The sequence below is a fragment of the Anabrus simplex genome, chromosome 3 (genome assembly GCF_040414725.1).
Source record: "Anabrus simplex isolate iqAnaSimp1 chromosome 3, ASM4041472v1, whole genome shotgun sequence".
In the NCBI taxonomy this organism is placed as follows: Eukaryota; Metazoa; Arthropoda; class Insecta; order Orthoptera; family Tettigoniidae; genus Anabrus; species Anabrus simplex.
Window position 1 is genome coordinate 332,965,114 of NC_090267.1, and position 25,320 is coordinate 332,990,433.

At 42.7% G+C, this 25,320-nt stretch overlaps 1 protein-coding gene across 6 annotated transcripts in view; it reads right to left on the bottom strand.

Moving 5' to 3' along the window:
* exd (extradenticle) overlaps positions 1–25,320 on the bottom strand; it is a 706,865-nt gene that overhangs the window by 68,247 nt on the left and 613,298 nt on the right. For all 6 annotated transcript variants that reach the window (XM_067143186.2, XM_067143187.2, XM_067143189.2 and 3 more), the window contains exons 5-6: positions 20,065–20,200; positions 14,708–14,804 (exon numbers count right to left, since the gene is read on the bottom strand). In XM_067143186.2, coding sequence (XP_066999287.1) covers positions 14,708–14,804; positions 20,065–20,200 — 233 coding nt within the window. The remainder of the gene's footprint in view (positions 1–14,707; positions 14,805–20,064; positions 20,201–25,320) is intronic.

Consider the following 25,320-nt stretch of genomic DNA (forward strand, 5'->3'; position numbering starts at 1 on the left):
CACCCATTCAGTAGGAGATCCGACATATCACGGGCCGTCCACGCAAAACAGCAATAGCTCAAGACCGGTATATACCCATACCTGCACGTAGACAAACTACACGCACAGCTACTACTATGCATCATGAGCTTCGATACGTCACAGGAATTACTGCAAGTACCCGAAGTGTGTACAACTGACTATGATGCGGGACTGTATTCACGAAGACCCTTCAAACTTCGACATCACAGAGTGGCTCGCCTTCGATGAGTTAGAGCACAGCAGACTTGCACACGGGCCCAATGGTCCACCAGCTTGTTTACTGATGTGCGAATGACCACTCTCTGTGCATACGGAGGGCAAGAGGGGAACGTACAATTAATCACCCTCAGAAGAACGTCAGCAGATCGGAGGTTCAGCACTACTCTGAGCAGGTATCATGTTCGGCCGCCGTACACCACTCGTTCACATTCAAGGAAACATGACGACCGCAGTTTAGGAATACAACATTCTCCCACCCACAGTAAGTAGTTTTGCAGAGACTGTAGGAGATTGGTTTACTCTACAGGACGATAACGTTCGTCCACACCGTACAGCAACTGTGAATTGATACCTGGAGGGGCGTGGGATCTGCAGAATGGAGTAGCCAAAGTCTTCCATGGACATGAACTGTAAAAGCATGCGTGGACCTTTCTTAACAATTTCCCACCGTCAAATCCACCACTAACGACGCAGACTCTAAAAGATGCTGCCATCAAGGAATGGGAACGTTTGCTTCAAGAAATGTTCAATGATTTGGTACTGAGCAAGCATCAAGAGTGCTGCGGATTCGTGGAGGACCAATACGTTTGACTCATGTGACTGCACTGAGATTTATTCTAAAATTGTCTGAAATGACGTCTCGAAAAATATTAAATAGCACAAACTTTTGGTAGACACATACGAGGATGACCCTGAACTTCAGGGACATGTAAAATTTCATCACACCATGCATCGTTATTGACTGGTTAAAGGAAAATAACTCTCATAAGCCCGGTTGTATAAAACATTTGATCTGAGTTTAACGAGGAAAAATGGCTGCCAGTCAAGTTGAACTTCGATTTTCCGTTGTATAAACGCTAATCTAAGGTCATCTCATCTCGATCTAAGTTCAGTTTTGACTGGCGAATATTCGTCGGTTAATCTCCTTGAACCTAGATCATTATCATTCATATTAAACATTGAACTAGCTCTGAAGACTTGAGAAGTGTTTCCTTGTATCGCATTTGCGTAAGAATACCGCACCTTAATAATATCGAGATGAGTTATAAATATCTTGAATGCTAGAAGTTAAATAATATTGCTAAAGATCGCTCGATTTTTCAGAAGTGAGGTTATGTGAATAGCATATAAACAATAGCCTACTGCCATACCAACACGTTGTTGTTACTTAGTTTTATGATACTGCTTCAATAATGAATTATTTTAAATTATGTTTCAAGTTTACAAAACAAAGCAACTGTGTAATATATATATATATTATTTAGCAGAGATATCAGATTATTCCGACTTTTCGTCTGATGAAGAAGAGTTGATTTTACGATGAGCTCCTCGCGTCTTTCGGTACAGACGGAATCCGATGATTGAAATGGGTGATCAAATGTTCAAAACGAGATTTCGTTTCTCGAAAGATATTGAGGAACGACTGGAACTGAAGTTAAGGGACACACTATTAAAAACCTACTCAAAGAAATTATCCCCTGTCACCTATGTGTATGTTTTATGCTACAAGAAGTTTTCAAATGGTTGTTGGAGATCTCTTTAAATTGACAAGTCAACGGCTTTCTCTTTCAACTTTGATGTCACCATATCGGTTCTTTTATTTTCTATTATATGTTTGTACCTTGATAGTACAATATCCACCAGATCGTCCTTTTATTTCGGTGTGAAATTCGCAGAACGCTCCTTTGAAGTTCTTTCCATGTTTACTTCGCGAGTTTTCAATATGATCTTCTCCTTCTTCGACAGTCACGGCAGTTTCGTATTTCATTTGTTTGCAGTCACGGCCAGGTCAATCCCGCCATTTATGTATTATCCAAAGGGCCGAGCTATTTCGTATTTCATTTGTTTTGCGGTGTTGCCACGTCCACTTTTTTGAACTCCGATTACATTTGAACTACATATGTGTAAACCGAGTTCAGTTTTATACAACACAATGAAGTCGTAATCTCAGTTCATTTTCAGAACTAAGTTCTTAATTGATCTCCAGTCAGATGTCTTTATACAACCGGGCCATAGCGTTTACCCAGATATAGGGATCGCCCTAACAATGTTCCTCTCTAACCGCAGCGGTGAAAGATCCATTCCAGGCCTAAAGTGCGTATAAAACTCGTTCACCTCCACAATGACTCAGGAGCGACTATCGAATACATGCATAATGCACAGAGAATGACATCACAAACAGTCACCTTCAAACAGGTTGTCGAAATTATTGCTTCTTAAATAGTGTGTGCTTCTAGAAAAGCACGACAAAAAGAATTACTTCAAAATTTGAATTGTGTTTGTAAATATTAGCTTTATTGCTAAAAACTAGTAGCGATACGAAAGAACTGCGTTCGACTATGAGGTATGATCCAATAAAGCACTGATTTTAATTTATTATGTAGTCTAAATATAATTAAAATAAAGTAGTGTCCACTATTGTGCACCAAGAGTACCCGTTCAGAAAAGCTAAAAGAAAACAAAACATCGAACTAGAACGAAAACGCGAATTACTTTTACGGTCTTTGGAGACGCCAGTGTGCCGGATTTTTGTCCCGCAAGAGTTCTTTTACGTGCCAGTAAATCTACCGGCACCAGGCTGACGTATTTGAGCAACTTCAAATACCACCGGACTGAGCCAGATAGAACCTGCCAAGTTGGGCTCAGAACAGCGCTTTAGCGTGTGAAATACTCCGCCCGGCGAACATAAATATTTTAATTAGATTAGCATAGTACAGACTCTTTTTGGAATTCTAATACCTTTATATCTACTATATGCTTGTTTCTGTTGGTTTATATTTTGTAAAGCTGTGCATGTATTAAGGTTAAGATTACGAAATATGCGCGAATCTGAACTGAGCAAGGGGCGCTGAGAAGAAGTTGATCTACATTGGCGAACAAACATCTAAATCCGGCCCTGCACGAGAGGTCGACAACAATGTATAATCATACAAAGGCAACGTGGTTGCGCCAACAACTAGTTAGAAACTATGAGATTAAACATCTTTGAGAACATACGAACTAAGGACAAGGTTCCTTCCAGTATTTATACGGATGTACGTTTGACGAGACTTGAATATTGAAATTTAATTTGTTGATGTGCTAACGTCAGCTACAGCAGCTGCTTTGCACCTTGCGGTCTGCACACGTGTCAACAGTTAACAATATAACCCGCATCCTTTTGACAGTTCTGATCCATATCTCCCATCAGCGCCAGCAAAAGAAATACAGAACAGTACTGCCGAAAACTAAACATACAACCAGACTCCATTAACCCCCGCACCCCCTCCCGCTGTGTGTGTTATTCAATGCGCCGTTTGGTATTTCCCTTTCAGAATACATGCAAAGTAATGACTCCTCGCACCAATTTAGACCTAATGCGAGGCGTATTACTAGTTCCACCTAAATTCAAGAGATGAAGAAGGGAAACTGTGGCGCTCTCTGGAAGGGAAACTGTGGCGGTCTCTCGAACTGTTGTTTTAGATGCATCATACATGCTAAGTTACTGAAGTAAATAGGTCCGCATAAAGCAACTGTAATCGGTGAGTATGTTCCGAGCTGTCAGCGGAGAGGTAGCGTGAAATTACATTACTTTATAGAAGGATAAGCTTGAGTTGAGTTAAAATTTGCCAGCCCCCTCGGTATAGGGGTAGCGTGCCTGTCTCTTACCCGGAAGTCCCGGGTTGATTCCCGGCCAGGTCAGGGATTTTTACCTGCATCTGAGGGCTGGTTCGAGGTGCACTTAACCTACATGATTCACCAGGCAAATGCTGGGGCTGTACCTTAATTAAGGCCACGGCCGCTTCCTTCCAACTAGGCCTTTCCTATCCCATCGTCGCCATAAGACCTATCTGTGTCGGTGCGACGTAAAGCCCATAGCAAAACAAAAATAACCTACGTGATTACAATTGAGGAGCTATCTGACGGTGAGATGGCGGTCCCGGTCTAGAAAGCTAAGAATAGTGGCCGAGAGGATCCGTCGTGCTGACCACACGACATCTCGTAATCTGCAGGCCTTCGGGCTGAGCAGCGGTCGCTTGGTAGGCCATGGCCCTTCGGGGCTGTTGCGCCATGGGTTTTGGGTTTGATTTGCTTGGAGTTAAAATTTAGAAATGAAATGAAATGGCGTAGGGCCTATTGCTTTTAGTGCCGGGAGTTTCCGAGGACATGTTCGGCTCGCCAGGTGCAGGTCTTTCGATTTGACCCCCGTAGGCGACCTGTGCGTCGTGATGAGGATGAAATGATGATGAAGACGTCACATACACCCAGCCCCCGTGCCAGAGAAATTAACCAATGATGGTTAAAATTTCCGACCCTGCCGTGAATCGAACCCGGAACCCCTGTGACCAAAGGCCAGTCCGCTAACCACTTAGCCATGGAGCCGGACAAAATTTAGAAATATCATAACATGAAGATAAAGATGTAATTCAAACGGACATACTGGGGTAAATATTCCTTCATAGGAAGAGGAATTAGATATTGGAATAATTTACCAAGCGTGATGTTCGATGTATTTCCCACTTCTATGAAATCATTTAAGAAACGACTGGGTAAACGACTAACAGTGAATTTGCTTAGACCTATATGCAGTTCAATCGTAAATGAAAATGAACAACAACAACAACAACAAAAAAAAATAATAATGCTGTTATTGGTTCTATGTCAAACCAACTTAAGACAGGTCCTCAGGGCAGGGCTAAGACTGGGAAAGAAGAGATCATGGCCTTGATTAAGGTACAGCCCCATCACTTTCGTGGTGTCAAATCAGGACACCACAGTAAACTATATTCAGAAGTGTCGATAGTGGGGTTCGACAGCAACACGGCCCGAACCGACAGACAGCTCTCACTGTCAGTAACAGTGTTTTCTATAACAGAACAATATTGTTACGTGCCAGCCCCGTGGCAGTTCCTTTCGGTACTTCCAGGAAGGGGCTGGTGACTCAGACGACGTGGATTCTCCCAGCCGGCCTGTGGGGTGGGGCCGGCCTTTCCGTGTATTGTTCTCGGCGGCCGGCTTACTTGAGAGTTCCTTGGAGATTCAACGGGAATGTTCTGTCTGTAGTGACATCGTGAACTTTCTGGATCCAATCACGCGAGCTATAAAAAGGGAGGCTAGCCACGGACAGGCAGTTAGAGGACCAGTCAATAGCTAATTCAATTCGGCCATCATTATCCCAAAACAGTCCAGTATAGTACAACAATAATCCCAGAAACAGCACTCAAAGCCTCAATAGGCTGATGGGCTACAATCCTCACGGAGCAGGCCCAGCCTGCTCCAATGAGACGGCTGCTACTACTACTACTATTCTCCGGACCATCTTTTGACCAGACTAAAGCGGAAGTGACGTCATTGTCTCGTCACACTCGCCGTGGTTGCCAAATGACCCGGCGCGCGATTCAAATTTGTACTCCACCACTATAATACAGCACAGCTCGCGGATTGAACCTCGAATGAATTTAAAATAATTAATACATTAACGTATGCGTGTTAGAATCCCATACAGTTTTTTAACGGCGTACAACTTTAAACAATTAATTTACTGAATTAGATTTTAAATATGAAAACCTACAAACTGTTTTCCAGTCAATGGCCGGGTCAGGGATGGAATAAATGAAGCCCCATCTTGCGGCGAGGACGGGAATTGAGCCGGCTGCCGAAGCCTGTTTCACTCCTCTGGGGCAATGATTAAGGACTGACAGATGAAATTAAATGATACTGGAGAGTGTTGATGGAATGAAAGATGACAGGGAAAACCGGAGTACCCGGAGAAAAACCTGTCCCGCCTCCGTTTTGTCCAGCACAAATCTCACATGGAGTGACCGGGATTTGAACCACAGAACCCAGCGTTGAGAGGCCGACGCGCTGCCACCTGAGCCACGGAGACTTTCACAATTTTAATGTACTAACTACAATTTCACAGTACAATTTCAATAAATTAGCTATTACAAATATATTTTTATAAAAATATTCTTTTTCTTCTTAATATGTTTACCCTCCACGGTTGGCTTTTCCCTCGGACTCAGCTAGGGATCTCACCTCTACCGCCTCAAGGACAGTGTTCTGGAGTTTCAGACTTTGGGTCGGGGATACAACTGGGGAGAATGACCACTACCTCGCCCAGGCGGCCTCTCCTGCTATGCTGAACAGGGGCCTTGTGGAGAGATGGGAAGATTGGATGGGACAGACAAGGAAGAGGGAATGAAGCGGCCGTGGTCTTAAGTGAGGTACCATCCCGGCATTTGCCTTGAGGAGAAGTGGGAAACCACGGAAAACCACTTCGAGGATGGCTGAGGTGGGAATCGAGCCCACCTCTACTCAGTTGACCTCCCGAGGCTGGGTGGACCCCGTTACAGCCCTTGTACCATTTTTCAAATTTCGTGGCAAAGCCGGGAATCGAACCCGGACCTCCGGGGGTGGCAGCTAATCACGCTAACCACTACACCATAGAGGCGGACTATAAAAGTATTATGACATATTATTATTATTATTATTATTATTATTATTATTATTATTATTATTATTATTATTATTATCAATATAAAGTATATATATATAATTATTTATTATTCACTATTATTATCTAAATATATGGCCTGATTTCTGATTGAAATGAGTTGCTACTCACGAGCGATTTATGAAAAAGGGAGAGAAGTGAGGATTATGTATGGGCCTACTCGTACTGGAATTAACTTGGAACTGACTGATGAAGTTGGGGATCCAGGCAAAAACCTGTCCCACCTCCGCTTTGTCCAGTACAATTTCAATATATTAGTTGTTACAAATATATTTTTATAAAAATATTATTATTATTATTATTATTATTATTATTATCATCATCATGCAGCAGGTTTCAGCGTTAGCTTACCTAGTGCCGCAGTATTTAATCTGTGTCACTATCGAGTGGCTGCACACCCAAGTCAGAATCAGAACCGGGGTCAGCACACGAGGTAAACTAATCCCGCCGTCAATACTATTCGCTCGGAAATGCTTATAAACAGACAGAATCATATTTCTCTCGCCGGAAGTAAAAATCTTGCGTTTCTTCTTCAACTGATAACAGTCTGGTGAATTTCTGTTCGGATCCATCGCACAATAATATCAAATAACGAGTAAGAAGAAACCTACAAACGTACAAGAGACTACAAGAATTATGAATTAGCACACAATACGCACATGCACTGTTTTTGTAAAAGCGAAGCACACGTGTTCAGGACATCCACTGAGTGAGTAAGTATGACAGCTCCGCATTGACTGCACCATTGCCAAAACTCGATCTGAGTAGCGCACCCCTCTTGCCCCCTCAGCTACCGTGTGACAACACCGAAGGCGCTGCCCCTGTCGCCCGCGCCATCCCCTGGTCTATACACTCACTTCCGCTTTAGTCTGCTTAAAAGGTGGTCCGGAGAATAGTCAGAGTTGGACTCCGTGGGGGAGTCAGTGTGACGCTCAGTGAGTTGGGGTTCCGTGACTGGGCTGAGGCGACAGAGGTGCTGGCGGTCGCCAGTGTCCCACCGAGGTCTGAACGAGGTGCCGTTGTTGTGGTGTCGGAGAGACCAGTGACTGTGTAACTGGAGGCGACAGAACGGTAGGCTGTACTATGTGTTCGTGTAATTCTGTGGACTGAGAATCGCCGTGAGCCAGCGAGGGAACACGCTATCGTGAGTGCGAGTATAAATGGACCTGTGTTAATTTTCGCTGTTGTGAGTATCGTCCTGCTTTTGAATACTGTTGAGCTGTTTAGTCGTTCACTGCATGGGACTGTGTGGAGACGAACCAACAAACAGTCGTTGTGTGTTGTATAGCCAGTGGCACTGTGTTCAAATCCAGCTGTCTACGCACAGCGGCTGTAGGTGAATGGACTTTGGAAAAGTGAAAGTAAGGATTAGCATCCCAGGTAAAGGAATGGGCTGGACCCTTGCTGCGCCGTCAGAGAGATTTGTAAATAGACTGGTAATTAGTGTGGCCATTCGCAACTGGTTAGAATTGCTTGTGTTTAAATGTGTGTGTGTGTGTGTGTGTGTGTGTGTGTGTGTGTGTGTGTGTGTGTGCGTGCGCGCGCGCGCACATTTATTAGACCATCCTGAAATAAATTAGAGTAATGAAATAGATAGAGTTTTATTCGTAACAATATATTACCATTAAGTGAGGTACTGATAGCACTCCGTATTACTGCTCTCCAACAGTACGGGAAATATTTGTATGAAAGAGCTTAGAAATTCGAAAGCTGGGAACAATGTACGTCATACAGTCTAAACTTCTCGATGGGCTAGCGAGATGAAACAGCCACAGAACAAGCTATCGAACACCAACACACAACTAAGAGGTATGATTTTCTCGCACTAACGATAAACATGACGAAGAAGATTTGAAGCGATTTTGAATTATCTTAACGAAATCATATCACTCTGGTTAAGAAAACAGTCATATTATTTTTGCGAATTAAAGCGACCGGTGAAACTGAAGCGAAATGTACTTATTTTGCGATAAGTAAGCGAAATTAACAAAAAAATCCGTTCCTGTGGCAAACTGATTGACAGAACCGAATGACACCAAATTTTAAAACCAGATAAAATCCCAAGTAGCATTTGTTTTTGAAAAAAATGTGTGTTTATCGCAAACGTAGTTTTGGATCTAGAAGGGTGTAGTTATCCATATTCCCATTTTCTGGTTTAAAAAATAACAGAGCTAAAGGGAAGAATGAATATAATTGCTTCTGGACATGTTGGTGAACTACAGTAGTTTGTAAAATTACTGACGGGTTAAGTGATTAGTTAAAAATGAAGTGACACTCCTCTTGCAAAATGTTGGTGCCTCGGTTGTACACTAAATTGAAAAACACATGTCCCCAAATGTTGCCAACATCTTACGTGAACTCCTGAATTACAGTACTTATTTCATCCAACTAACGTAATTCAGTCGAGCTGTATATGTTTTGACTATGAATGAAAAAGCACAAAAATTGCCTGGCTTTAAAAAGTTAATACATTGTGATATTATTGCTGGATACCTTGCTTTTAAAAGGTTAAATTCTGAAACAACTTGAAGAAAACCGCGGCGAACAAGCTGAAATAATTCAGTTTCTGCAAGCAAGATGTGGGTTTTACGAAGGATGTTACGAATCTCGTGGACTGAGTACGTCTCCAATGCTGTCATACTCGGCGCAGGATGAGAGAACGAATGTTGATCATGCAGGGTAAAACTGATGAACGTAGAGGTCGCGGTCGAAGGAAACACTCAATAGCTGAGGACGAGACTGGACTGGACTAGATTCGAGCACACTGATGAGGACAGCCGAAAATCGTGCTGACTTCCCTGTGATTGTGGCCAACCTCCAGTAATGGAGAAGGCACTAAAAGAAGAAGAAAAATTAATGCATCCGAACTTTGCAAATGATGCTTTAAAATCGATTTGGGTTCCCTGCTTAACCGTTGATGAAGGAACGTTTACTGTCAAAGTAAAATTGGACTGTCAACTGGTAGATGCAGAGTGGGTCTCTGCCCTCAAATTGCCACAGCTCGTCCGTGGTCCAACAGCTCTGCACTCTGACCGACCAACCGAGCAGAGGAGGGGTGGCCACGGCCTTACCGTGGCTCTACGCCTCTGCATTCGGGAGACGGGACCGGGCTGGACCTCACGGCTGGCCCGAGAATGGTTTTCCGTGGTTTTTCCATTCTCCTGCACTAAGGCGAATGCCGGTACAGTTCCTAGTATAGGCCAAGGCCGCCAACCCCCTCACCTCGAAAATCTCCTTCACCGAACAAATCTCCCGGCCTGAGAGACGGCGTCACCTTCTAAGAGGCTCGCCTCCCCCTTCAGGGAAGGAATGAAAACATTTTAGTGGTAGTAGTTGACTTTCAATGACCGGAGACAGCTAATGAGAGTTCCATTATTAATGTGCAATGTTTTTTCAAAGCAAAACTTGAATTGTCTACAAGGACGTAATTGTAACTATAACGTAATGTATTATGTAATCTGCTCATCTTAATCAGGACTATTGCAAAGGAATAATGAAGGATTATCAATACTGTTGCTATTTACATATCTATCTTTCCCACAAATAATTCGCAAATCACACTAATGGAGCTTTCTAGGAATAATTTCAGAAAATGAAAGCAAAATTCAAGCAGTAGGGTAAAATTCAAGCGATAGGGTAAGTTCTATTTCACAAAATAATGCGAGAAGTTTTTGCTTTTCGCAAAATTCTACATAAATTAACGCGAAAAAATCATGTGTCTGCACATAATTATCAGAAAGTTTTGAAAGAATTAGGCATTCCAATCTTCTCATCAGAACAAACAAATCTGTCACTAAAAGATGGCTTCCAAGGTTAAGGTATATTCTTAGTAGTTTTAAAATGTACAACTCTCAAAGTAACTGACGTGAAATACCGGTAACGGACAATTAGCGCTAAATTGGCGATTGCCACCGCAAGCGCTCGAAGTGATTTAAGCTGAAGCAATAGTTTAGCGTTCAGAAGAACGATTGCTACCCGTGTGATTATTAGCAGGTGCTTTCTCTGATTTTTTTTAAAAAATGTTGAGCCGTAAAGCTGGAAAAGTGTGTTCGGGGTCACTGTCGCTTCAATTTTTGCAAGTTGCTTTACGTCGCACCGACACAGATACATCTTTTGGCGACGATGGGACAGGAAAGGACTAGAAGTGGGAGGGAAGCGGCCGTGGCTTTATTTAAGGTACAGCCCCAGCATTTTCCTGGTGTGAAAAAAAGAAACCACGGAAAACCATCTTCAGGGCTGCCGACAGTGGGCTCGAACCCACTATCTTCCGAATACTGGATATTGGCCGCACTTAAGCGACTGCAGCTTTCGAGCTCGGTACACTGTCGCTCCACGAGATAAAGAAACGTGAGTAATGATGTCCGATTAGAGTATAAGAATCTTTCTCATTAGAAATTTTAGCTTCAATTTCGTGTTAGTTCATAAGCTTTATCTGTCGTTACCATAATCTTTTATTGTTATTTTGCAGTTGTGTTGACAGGGTTCGTTTAAGCCGAAGAGCGAATTTAGACACTTCATACAAGAAATATGGTCGTGCGAAACCGAAATCAATAAGAGTTGTGCAAAATATTTCAAGACGTCGGATTTTAGGACCTGAATGTAACCAGCCAATGGTACGAACCAACTGTATCTTTCATTTTCAGGCTACTTAATATCACATCCGATGTTTGACATACCAATATAAAATCAGTGCATGGTATAACAGGTTCAAGAACAAGACAGCTAGGACTATACAATCCACCACTGATCCCTAACACATTAGAGGAGAGATTCACGTTGGGACTGTATGAAAGTAGGGTACCATCCTGCTTCACACAATTTTCACCGAGCACACTCAGAACGTTTCAAAACAAGCCTCAGACCTATGGGAGTAACTGGGTCCCTCTTTCATTTGACAGACGATTGACTCCTTGGAAATAACTTGGTGAACAAAATGGAATTTGATGGACAACTGTTAATATCAATGGAGCTTATGGAAGAAAGAAAGTAGAACTGGCTGAGTCAACAAATAGGATGCGTCTGGATGTGTGAGGAGTTAATGATATTTGGGTAAGGCGAGATAAAGAGGAAGAGATGGAGGTTATAAAGTAGTCTTAACAGGTGTTAAAAAGGGAAGGGCCAATGTTCATGTTCATCACGAACACTATTGCTCGCAACATCATTTCTGATACCAACATAATACCAATACAAATACAAGTATTTCAGGTTCCCTTTGGGAATCAACATCTATAACATCATTTCTGTTCGGCACGTAAATGAGCGAATGATACGAGCAGATTTGGCTGTTGAAGTAATTAGGACGAGAATTGTCTCAGTGTATTCACCATGCGAGGGTGCAGACGAGTATGAAATTGACAAGTTTTACGAAGCACTGAGTGACATCGTAGTCAGGGTCAACTGCGTGGATAGGATAGTGCTAATGGGCGATTTCAATGCGAGAGTTGGAAATAGAACTGAATGATACGAAAAGGTGACGGATTCATGTGGGGAAGTTATGGAAGCTAGTAGGAATGGGAAGCATTTTTTGGACTTCTCTGCTAGTATTAGGAATGTTAGGAATGTGCAGGTATTCTGAGGGATTTTTTGATAAAACTGACCAATATCTGATCCGTAGTGAATTAAGCCTCTCTAAGCCTCGGATACAGAAAATTAAATCTGTCTGCAGACGAATAAGGGTAGAAAATCTCCAGGGTGAGCAAATTAGACAGAGGTGCAAGGATATCATTAGTGAAAAGATCCAAACAATATACAGTAAGAAGGTTCAGGATATAGAAAGAGAATGGGTGGCATACAGGAATAATGTAGTAGAAACAGCAACGGAATGCTTGATAACAACTGTGTGTAAAAGTAGGAAAAAGTGAACTTCTTGGTAGAATGATGAAGTGAGGGCAGCTTGTAAACGTAAAAGGAGGGCTCCAAACAGGGACTGACACAAACAGGGAGTTGTACAGAGCGAAACAAGTAACTGTTGAATCCAAGAAGTCGAGGGAAGATTTTGGTAATAACTTGGAAAGGCTAGCTCAAGTGGCAGAAAAACCCTTCCTGCATCAAGAAAGAAACTTAGAAAGGTAAGGAAAAAGGAAATTAATAGTGTTTTAGGTGAATCACATCAACTCATAATAGATACCAGGAAATCACTGGACAATTCGAGGGTTTTGAAAATCTTCTCAACGTTAAAGGAAATTGTTCCTGTGACATAGCAAACAACTGCACTCTTGGGGAGAAGGACAATAATGTTCGCAAAATTATGCTTCTTAAGGAAGTGGAAAGGATGGTAAATGAACTCCACTGTCATAAAGTAGCAGGAATACAGTACCGTACATGAAATTAGTTCTGAAATGGTGAAATATAGTGGGAAGGCAGGAATAAAATGGCTTCATGAAGTAATAAGATTAGCATGGAATGTTAGAAAGGAACTTTGTGATTGGACAAAAGCAGTAACTGCACCCATCTGTAAGCAAGGGAACAGGAAAGATTGCAACAATCATAGAGGTATTTCATTGATCAGTATACCAGGCAAGATCTTTCCTAGCATTCAGGAAGGGAGAATGTGATCAATCAGTGGTTGAGAGGAAGCTGGATGAAAACCAGTGTGGTTTCAGACCACAGAGGGGCTGACAGAATCAGATTTTCAGTATATGCCAGATAACTGAAAAATGCTACAACAGGAACAGACAGGGAAAAGATGTTAGTTGTACTGGAGTATTATGGGATTAAGGGTAGATTATTAAAGGCAATCAAAGGCGTTTATACTGACAATAGGGCTGGAGTGAGAATTGTTTGTAAAATGAGTTCTTGGCTCAAGGTACTTCTAGGGATTAGACAAGGCTGTAATCTCTCACCTTTGTTGTTCATAGTATACATGGATCATCAACTGAAAGGCATGAACTGGCAGGGAGGAACTCAATTAGGTGTAAATGTAGTAAACAGTTTGGCCTGTGCTGATGACTTGGTCTTAATGGTAAAAATTATGCTGAAAGTCTGCAGTCTAATATCTTGGAACTTGAAAATAAGGGCAAGGAGTATATGATATATGTAGGTAAGAAACCTAAGAGAACTGAATGTCAGGTTGGGAATACAATGCTGGAACATCTAGATAATTTCAAGTATTTAGGATGTGTATTTTCCCAGGATGGTTGTTTAAGTAAGCAAGATTGAATCAAGGTGCAGTACAGCTAATGAAGTGAGCTCACAGTTGCGACCAACAGTATAATGTAAGATGAAAGTCAGCTCCTGGACAAAACTCTTTCTACACAGGTTTGTTTCTAGACCAACTTTGCTTTATGGGAGTGAAAGCTGGGTGGACTCAGGATATCTTATTCATAAGTTAAAAGCAACAGACATGAAAGTAGCGAGAATGATCACTGGTACAAACAGGTGGGAACAAAGGCAACACAATACTTGGTTTTGAGGAGATTAAGGCAAAGTTGGAAATTAATTTGAATGGCGAAGCTGTACGCAGAAACCGGTTTCAGTTGTTGAGTCGTACGAGGTGAACAGAGGAAGATAGGTTATCTAGGACAATACTGGACTCGGTCATAGAGGGGAAGAAAAGTAGAGGGAGACCCAGACGACAACAGATTCAGCGTAAAGGCATAACAGTCTAAAATGAAGATTTATGCATGGATTTTTAAAAGTGAGCAAGGTCAGGTAGTCTTGGGACAAACACTTTCATATACATGAACCTACAAAATGGGCCTCAAAACATGCGTTTCATATCCAGGAGCCCTTAGGAACTATACCCGTAGGAGGCTCCTAAAAGGAGACGGTAACTACTGTTGTAGGTGTCTCCTCTGTATTTTGGGTACCACGAAAAACCAGCCGATACCCTATAATTTGTTTCTGTGATTTCAGACCCAGAAGGCGAGGGTATCAATAATTTTACCTTCATGACCATCACAGCAGAAGTAAACCTCCCCTAGACTATTTGTGATCGTCTTAAAATGTAAACAAATGTAATGAATGACTTACCTGCCGCCTTCTTGGCTGCGTAGAGGTTAGCCTCCTCCTGTGCTTTCCCTATATTCTTCTTGTATCGTATCCGTTTGTTACCAAACCAATTGGACACCTGTGAACAGAGAAATTATTATGTTCATTCAAGATATCAAAAAATTGAAACTGGGTCAAAAAAGTTTCAAATATGAAAGGAAAAATTTGGAACAGCAATGGGACAATCTTGTTAAAGGAACTAACAAGCCTAGTTACACTGAAGGAAAAAAAAAAATCCTCTGGGATCAATAAACCTTCAAATCTCACAGTCAGGTGTTCAGTTAGTGCAGTAATATACAGCATTACATGAGCTCTAGAGAGGACTGCATTGTGTGAGTTCAAACCCCAAAGGAGAACAACATTCTCAGTTCAATTTTCTTCAACAATCCTCTATCCACAGGCAGTTCAGCTGACACTTGTTCTGGTAATAAAATGAATTACCGTTTACATAATTGAAAATTTCTCAGAACTGGTGTGCTATCTGAAACTAGAAGTTGAATAAAATGGCAAAAGGTAGTCCAGTGCTATTTCCATAATTTAATTCTCAGTGTTACCAAATATCCAAGTGCCGGAGAAATAATCCTGTTGAATTTATGAGTTGCTTCCTTTATGCGAGGACGCATTGGATATAATGCAGAACATTTCAAAAACAACACCAACACCACTTGGTATGTTGTGTGATATGGCAAACCGATTGTTTTTCAAACGGGTACCTATGTCCGAAAATGCAAGGTTTGAAAGCTGTGGGGCATCAAATTTTGGCAACGCCTCATACATGGGGATAGACGTTGTCAAACTTTGTTGTCCTACAGCGTTAAAACTTAGCATTTCCTGACATAGGTTCGCTCTTGAAAAATAATCCATTTGCTGTCCCATACAACAGTTACGTGTCAGCTCTCCGTGTTTAGCTCCTTTGGCATTTCCTGGAAGGAACTAGTGAGTCAGCTGGGAGCTCCTAGCCTGAGGGCATAGTGACAGTACTTCCCTCTATTGTTCTTTTCGTCTGTTTTCCCTGTGTGCCTTCTGGAACATGAAATGAGAATTTTCCCATTCTGGTTGAGCTACGAAGATTCTAGTACTCATTGATCAGGATATTGAGAAGGAATCTGGCCATGAACAATCGGTAGCAGATGAAGTTGAATGGAGTTGCTGGCTGTCGTCAGTGTTGGTGTAGTCTGTGTCCCACCAGAGTCGGTGTCGGAGTATTGTCGTGTTAGCGTGCTGTTGTTATATGCTGCTGTGAGAGGAATAGCAAGGGTTCTACTGGAGTATGTGTTATGCTGGTGGAAGGAGGATAAGCAATTCAGTTTTGAAGATAAGTAGATGGGGAATATTCTTGTTTAATATTCAAAAGAGTTTTACTGCCAACATGGAGGTTTCCTATATTGTTCAAATTTTAGAAGGGAAACTTGATGATAATAAGGAGAAACACTGAACTTCATAGCATAAGGAGAAGATAAAATACAAGAGTTCATAGTATGTTTTAACTGGTTTAGTTGTTCTCTTGTGGCATCAATTGGTACTACGTCGCAGTAGGAAAATATAAGAAGTATAATAGCATTTTTAAAGCCTAATTCTCACTTTCAGTGGCAGCATATTTTGATGATATTATAGCGGGTCAAGGGAGGCATGCACTTTTTTCTACGGACACTGATAATGTTTTGTCCTCAGTTAAGATTTGTTAACAAGTTTTCATATGGAATAATTTTACTAGATAAAGTGAGTGGAGGAAAGTTTTTGTTCTTTACTGCACTAATTTATTCCACCTGCCCCAGAATAATCAATTTAGATTTGGATGGATTAATTAAAATAGGCATATATGCAGATATTATTGAAGCCAGAGTTCATATAATCTATTGCTTAAATTAAGTCAGAAATTTTGGAGTAATACTAGATCTGTATATCGTCAGCATACAAGTGGTATTCACAGTGTCTTAGCCATGTCGATATGTCATTAATGTAGTTACTCAGAGAAGTGGGCCTAGTACTGAGCCCAGTGGCACTCCTGAATATTTCGTTACCCACTCAGATGACCTATTCTGAAGAACTACACATTGTCTTCATTCGGTAAGAAATAAAAGAAAGAATCCCAGATCTGTCTGAAAAGGTGAAGTGATTTCAATTTAACAAACAATAGTCCAAAAACCGTAAAAGTAGTTGGTGGGATGTAAAATCAATACCATTATTAATATCATCAGCAAACGTTATTTCTATGTTTATTGTGTCAAAGGAGCTGCTAAAATCAAGAAGTGCCATGTAGTGTCACCTGTCATCTGTAACCTTCAATAGGGCAGTGGCTGTACTGTGTTGCTTCTTGAAACCTGACTGTAAATGGTCAAAAGGTGAGTATTTATTAAAACAGTCAGTTAATTACACGTGTACTATGCGTTCATGAGGCTAAAGAGGCCACCTGTGAGACAGGTGTTGTATATACGAGTAATGACAGGAAGATAGTATCAATTATGTATTTTATTATGAATATGGGTATTTCATCAGGTCCTATAGCAGATGATGTGATTGCTGGTAGTTTCAGAAGAGAATTTATAGTCTGAGATATTGTTTACAATTCAGATTTAGGCGGAGTACTGTGTATGCACTGCCTTGGAGAACTGACTGGAGTACTGTATATGTACAGGCAAGGAGTCGGCATGTAAAACAGTTGGTGTGAGTAGAGTTGGAGCAGTGTCAACTTACAGGGTTTTTTTTGCTAGTGGCTTTACGTCGCACCGACACAGATAGGCCCCATGGCGACGATGGGATAAGAAAGGCCTAGGAGTTGGAAGGAAGCAGCCGTGGCAAGGTACAGCCTGGTGTGAAAATGGGAAACCACAGAAAACCATCTTCAGGGATGCCAACAGTGTGATTCGAACCCACTCTCTCCCAGAGGCAAGCTCACAGCCGCGCGCCCCCAACCGCACGGCCAGCTTGACCGGTTCAACTTACGTTGTAGTAAGGAGCATTGTAGTGCTGGTTAACACAGTTGCTGTTATGTGGCTTCTGTTTAGTTGTTAGTGTTAAGTAGTTCACTGTGTGGAGCAGTTGTGTTGTCTGCAAGTTAACAGAACTGTGTTGACCGTGCGAGTTTCCCGACTCATCTGGAGTCGAATCAAGGAACAGTCGTCGTGCGTCGTGATTGCTAAGAGACTGCGCTCCAATCTGTCTCCGTGCATCTGCAGAGTGAAATGATTGAGCGTGCGAAGTGAAGAGAAAGACGAGCTGTCAATCCGGATTATCGCCGTCTCAGGTAATATTACCAAGCCAGACTACCTACTGTGAGGAGGACAGTGTCTTTATAAATAGACAGCAATACGTAGGGTGCTAACATTCCCTCTCACATATAATTGTGTGTGTGTGTGTGTAATAACCGGGTCATCTAAAATTAATTTTATCGATAAAACAGACTATGTTTTAATCGTAACAATACTGCGTGGTTTGAATCACCCTTCATATCCGACCAACAACCCCTCTTCCCTAAATGAAGAGCACAAATAAACTGTACAAGATTAATACAGGGTCTCCCATATAAACTAAAACCGAACGCACGGTGTTTGTACTCTGAACTACGACATTTGCCTTAGCCGAACTTAAGTCGCGCGCGGCCGGCCTGCTTTAAGCGTGCATAAGATTTCATATATCTTACCTTATAAAAGATGCTGACCGGGCGAGTTGGCCGTGCGCGTAGAGGCGCGCGGCTGTGAGCTTGCATCCGGGAGATAGTAGGTTCGAATCCCACTATCGGCAGCCCTGAAAATGGTTTTCCGTGGTTTCGCATTTTCACACCAGGCAAATGCTGGGGCTGTACCTTAATTAAGGCCACGGCCGCTTCCTTCCAACTCCTAAGCCTTTCCTATCCCATCGCCCATCGTCGCCGTAAGACCTATCTGTGTCGGTGCGACGTCAAGCCCCTAAAAAAAAAAAAAAATAAAAAAAAAAAATTAAAAAAAGCTGAAAGTATCGTCCTTCCTGCGTTATACCGGTAATGTATCTGATAACCACATTTTGGCTGACGCGAATGAGTTCTGCCACTGTAATATTTCTGATTTCATTCGTAATGTTTCCTTTCAGTTCCTCCAATGTTTGAGGATTTGTTCGATATAAGCAAAAATCTCACACTTAGATCTGGAGAACGAGGAGGACCAGCACTGATCACTTTGTCTGCAAACACTTCCGGGATTGTAGGAAGGGACTCTTCTGCTGTATGAGCAGGGGCTGAATTTTCTTCTTCCGTTAACTGATGGAAGAACGGCACCAAAATGTCATCTTGGTACCTCCCTGCATTTAATACCGCCTCGAAAAAAAATAGGTCCAATTATTCGTCTTGTACTAACAGCACACCAAACACCAATCTTCCCATCATAACGAGGGACTTCATAAACGCCATTAGTATTTTCTGCACACTAATAGCGAGAGTTATGACTGCTCACACGACCATTAAGATGAAACCAGGGTCATCCGAAAAGAACACAAGCACCAGGTTTTAAACAACAGGCCCGAGTAAACTTGTACGGTTTGATGTGTAATAACTGTGTAGCTCCGTGTGCAGAAGAAACCGAAACCCCTACTTGTTGTACTAATTATGTGAGTAATTTATTCGGTGACCGTTCAAGATGTCATGTAGCTTTTCCTCTGTTAAAACTGTTCGTGTGCGCGCATGTTTTTTTTTTTATTGAGCACTGCGCCAGTTGTTTCAAATTTATTTACAATTACATGAATCTGTGCTCGTGAAGGTGGCACTTCACCAGGAAATTGCTTAACAAATGCATCCCGTACCCGTAGAGCCGACTCGTACTCAAAATAACTTTTACATACGAAAATACGGTGTTGCAATGATGACTGTCCCACCATGTTTACAGACTGGCGACTGATGTTTGCGAGGTCGAACACGTGCACGCTGCTTGCAGGTCAAGAACTATGCGCGCGCTTCCAATACTGCGGCTTACGTATCGCAGAGTAAAAACGCCGCTTGGACGGTCTTGGTTTATATGGGAGACCCTGTATATGATAACTTTTGTTTGTTGTTTGTGTTTGCAAGTTGCTTTACGTCGCAACGATACAGATAGGTCTTATGGCGACGATGGGACAGAAAGGGCTTGGAATAGGAAGGAAGCGGCTGTGGCTTTAATTAGGGCACAGCCCCAGCATTTACCTGGTATGGAAATGGGAAACCACGGAAAACCATCTTCAGGGCTGCCGACAGTGGGGTTCGAACCCACTTTCTCCCGAATACTGGACACTGGCCGCACTTAAGAGACTGCAGCTTTCGAGCTCGGCACATGATAACTGATGCCACATTTCCTGCCTGAAATGACGACTTTATACCGCCCGTAATCTTAACTTACCTGTGATACAGTGATGCCACACTTGCGGGCCAGGTCCTCTTTAGCCTCCTCAGACGGGTATGGGTTGCTCAAGTGGGAGTAGAAGTACTCGTTCAGGATTTCAGACGCCTGCTTACTGAAGTTGCGACGTTTTCTTCTGTGGACACACAAAAACCAATACACATTACCAATCCAGGGTTCACATTTATTTCGTAAAAACTGCATAAACTAATGACAAGTTATCTCTCTGTCCGTCAATATTTCGCTCATCAAAGTAAACGGGAAGTTCGTGAGAGTACTTCCTTTTGGCCTTACAAACTCACGCTCCACAGTGATATCATCAACGAATTAAAATCTTATAGCGATACCAAAATTTGAAAACAGCGGTAGACATATCTAGGAATATTATTTGAGAAATCTTCAATGAATAATCCAAATTCGTATGGTCGTTACTCCAATCGCACGAACAGCTGAGCTCTCCAAATTTCACGTTGCTCTGAAAATAGTACAAAGTTCAAACATAAAATTCCAGCGACATGAACGTAATGTAGTTCGCTAATTCCACCAACAACATATTTCAATAAATAATAATAATAATAATAATAATAATAATAATAATCTGAATAAAACACCGAGTTTCGGGTATTTCAGTAATTACAGAGACTTTTAAGAGTTGGCGAATCAACCTGCATATACTTACAACCCCATCCCTCTTCCCTGGACTTTCTTCTTCTGCTTCTACCGCTTTCTTCCCCACATCTTGTGGAGTCGTGGGTGCGAACCGTGTCGCACATGTGAATTTGGTCCTGATTTACAGCAGGATGCCCTTCCTCACGCCCACACTATCCGAAGGGATGTAATCATTATTGCATGTTTCTGTGGTGGTTGGTAGTGTGTTGTCTGAATATGATGAAAGTGTTGGGACAAACACAAACAACCAATCCCAGACCCAGACGAATTAATCACACGCGATTAAAATCCCCGGCCTGGCCGGGAATCGAACCCGGGAACCTCTGAACCGAAGGCCTCAACGCTGACCAGTCATCCAAGCAGTCTGACAACCACTCTTCCCTGAACAATGAGCAGAAATACATCATACAATGTAAATCTACCACCGGGCGAGTTGGCAGTGCGGTTAGGGTCGCGTAGCAGTGAGCATGCATTCGGGAAATGGTGGATTCAGATCCCACCGTCGGCAGCCCTGAAGACGGTTTTCCGTGGTTTCCCACGTTCACAAGGCAAATGCTGGTGCCGTACCTTACGACCAAGGCCGCTACCTTCCCAATCCTCGATCTTTCACATCCTTGCGTCTCCGAACCTTCGATGTAGTAATGCGACGTTAAACCACAAGAGACCGAGCTTGATAGCTGCAGTCGCTTAAGTGCGCCAGTATCCAGTATTCGGGAGATAGTAGGTTCGAACCCCACTGTCGGCAGCCCTGAAAATGGTTTTCCGTGGTTTCCCATTTTCACACCAGGCAAATGCTGGGGCTGTACCTTAATTAAGGCCACGGCCGCTTCCTTCCCACTCCTAGCCCTTCTCTGTCCCATCGTCGCCACAAGACCTATCTGTGTCGGTGCGACGTAAAAAAAAAAAAAACCACACACACCACAAGAGAGAGAGAGAGAGAGAATGAAATTAGTGTACCTGACAACTAATTCCACTATTCCTATGTTATGTTTCCCATACCAGAGTTGTCATATTGTGGACGTTCTTGCGTCAGTTAAGACTTCACAAGGCTTCCTGGCACAACGGAGTACCTCTTCGTAGTTGAACGTTCCACGAAACATCCAAGTTTCCAAGATCGACAGTCTATTCATTGTTGAAGATTTTAGTGTCCATTCCACAACATAAAACTGCACCGGCTGCAGCTGTCCATGCTACCCTATTTTGTGCTATTTCTTGTCTACGTAATTACTGCATCCTACATCTACTCTAGTCTGTTTGTCATATTCGTCACTTGATCTACCATACCGTTCGTACCATATACACTTGCCTAAAAAAAACACAATCGTAACTGAACAATCCTGGGTGTCTTAAGATGTGTCCTATCATTGTGTCTCCTCTTCTGGTCAACTTTCGTCAAATCGTTCTCTTCTCAGTATCTCTTCCTTCGTGATTCGATCTACCTATCTCACCTTCAGCAATCTTTTTCTCTCTAACACCACATTTCGAAAGTTGATATTCTCTTTCAGAACCGAGCTCGATAGCTGCAGTCGCTTAAGTGCGGCCAGTATCCAGTAATCGGGAGATAGTGGGTTCGAGCCCCACTGTCGGCAGCCCTGAAGATGATTTCCCGTGGTTTCCCATTTTCACACCAGGCAAATGCCGGTGCTGTACCTTAATTAAGGCCACGGCCGCTTCCTTCCACTTCCTAGGCCTTTCCTATGCCATCGTCGCCATAAGACATATCTGCGTCGGTGCGACGTAAAGCAAATAGCAACGTATATCTTTCAGAGCTAGTTATGTTTCACTTCCAAACAGTGCCACACTCCAGTCTTCAAAAAACATCTCCCTATATCAATTTTCAAAAGGACACCACCTTGTTTCTGCTAGTCTTTGTTTGATGTCTTCCTTATGTCTGTCGTAGTTGTTATACTACTTCCTTTAAGACTTCATTTCCTAATCTAATACAGGGTCTTTATTTATGCTTGGCAAGGACTTTCTCGCTCGACCTTGGCCGTCAATGACAGGCCGCTACCGGCCGCTGGTGCGCGCGGTTTCCGGCACTTCTGCAGTTGCTGAGAGCTGAGCTCCGAGATAGCAGGGTGTTCAATGAAGCTACTGCGTACTGTATGTCGTGTTGTATAGTGTTTTATTGTGATTGTGTATAGTGCTGTAATGTATGTGAAATATTCGTTACGTGAACGTGTATCTCTGCACAATATTTACATGAAGTGCAGAAAATCGTGCGCTAGGACAAGACAAAATTTTCGAGCGAAATTTCCAGGGAGACCCATTCCTATCAATCGGACAATAAAACAACTGGCCAAAAGATTCAAACGTACAGGTTCAGTAAACAATAAAAATAGACGTAAAGGTCGTTATCTGCTTACTGAAGCGTGTTTGGTACGAGAATCGTAAGTAAAAATCTGTGGCCCCCTCGTAGCCTAGATTCAACGGCAAGTGATTTTTATTTGTGGGGAATGTTAAAAAATGTAGTTGATGGCAACAATCCTCACACACTAAAATACAATATAAGAGCTGCAATTGCATCCATCAGTGCTGAAGAACTTGGTAGAGTAACCGAAAACTTCATTAGGAGATGTCGATTTTGTTTGGCAGCGCATGGGGAACATTTTCAGCATAAACTATTAAAAAGGTGAGTAAATTGCATGATAAATGCATGATAATGATTTTGAGCACCGTATTCTGCCGTACATACGCACGCATGGTAGCCGGCAGCAACCGTCACTGGCGGCCAAGGTCGAGCGAGAAAGTCCTTGCCAAGCATAAAGACCCTGTATTTCCTGCATCACCTGACTTCGTTCGAATCCATTCCATCATTTCCGTTTTTGGATGTATTTATTTATTTATTTATTTTCATCTTGTACCGACTGCATCCATACAATTCAGCAATTTTTCCAGATTTTCTGCACTCGGATGAAATAACAATAAACTTTCGTCAGCTTTTCCCAGTTAATTCTGGGGTAGCTGGAGCCACCCAAGCTCATGCTATTTTTGGCCGGGGGTTTAAGAGCGGATGCCCTTCCTGACACCACGTGATTCTTGAGATGTAATCTCGACCCAGCATGGATTCCTTCCACCTAAGCCTTCCGGGCGGGAAGGCGGCACCTTAAACAGCGAGCTAATCACACCCCTTCAGATGACATAACAATATCATCGGCAAATCTCAGAGTTTTGATTTCACCTTCTTGCACTGCAATTCCCTGTCTATAAACCCCCTTTAATTTTTTTGTAATTGGTAACATACAGCATTTCAGCAAACGCAAATGAGAGTTTGAACCAGCCGTCACAGTTGGACATAAGTTTTAATTACAGAAGCACACTTTTTGCAATGCCATTTCTGGTTTCGATTTTCACATCCGGATGCTAATTCTTCTTTTACACAGAATCGTAGGTACTTAAACTATGACACTCTTTTAAATGGTGTTTCTGACTAGTCGAGGGTGATGACTGCGCAGATGAAATGAAATGAAATGGCGTATGGCTTTTAGTGCCAGGAGTGTCCGAGGACAAGTTCGGCTCGCCAGGTGCAGGTCTTTTGATTTGATCCCCGTAGGCGACCTGCGCATTGTGATGAGGATGAAATGATGAAGACATATACATCCAGCCCCCGTGTCAGCGAAATTTACCAATTATCGTTAAAATTCCCGACCCTGTCGGGAATCGAACTCGCGAACCCTGTGACCAAAGGCCAGCACGCTAACCGTTTAGGCATGGGGCCGGACTGCGTAGGTGACTCTCCCTTCGGATGACTAACTGCAAAGGGCATCTGATAACACAATTCTCCACAAAGATGTAGTGTATTTAATCGATAACCCCAATGAGAAGACTTTTTTTTTTTACAATTTTAACTTTTTTTTACAATTTACTTTACGTCGCACCGACACAGATAAGGCGATGATGGGACAGGAAAGGCCTAGGAGTGGGAAGGAAGCGGCCGTAACCTTAAGGTACAGCTCCAGCATTTGCTTGGTGTGAAAATGGGAAACCGCGGAAAACCATTTTCAGGGCTGTCTACAGTGGGGTTCGAACCCACTATCTCCCGAATGGAAGCTCACAGCTGCGCGGCCCTAACCGCACGGCCAACTCACCCGGTCAACGAGAAGAAACAGATCATTATGGAATAAATATCTCGTCGGGTTTTCCATTTTAGCATACGTAGTCAATCCAACGAAATAAAAAGTCTTCTTATTCTCCAACAGCCAAAGGTCGCTAACCTTGTAGTTGAATGAGAGTGAGAGATGTTTTCTGGATGGGTGATACGCACATAAAGATTACCGAGCAATAAGAGGCGCCATTAGGAATCAATTCCCGGCACATTGCAAGCGCGCGGACCGCCAGTAAAACGCGCATTCCACCCCGCCTGGAATTTCCTAATAAAACCCCGAGTGGGTGGGCAGAGGGAGGAGGAGGGGGCGAGGCGACGTCATTGATCCATTGCCGAGCGGGCGGGAGCACAGGCAGGCTGAAACAAAGACGGGACGGAACGGGACCGCGAGATAAGTGAACAGCGAGCGCCATGCGGGACAGATAGCGTGGGCTCTGTTATAATTACACCTAAGATTATCTTACATTCTACACCGTTCAAAA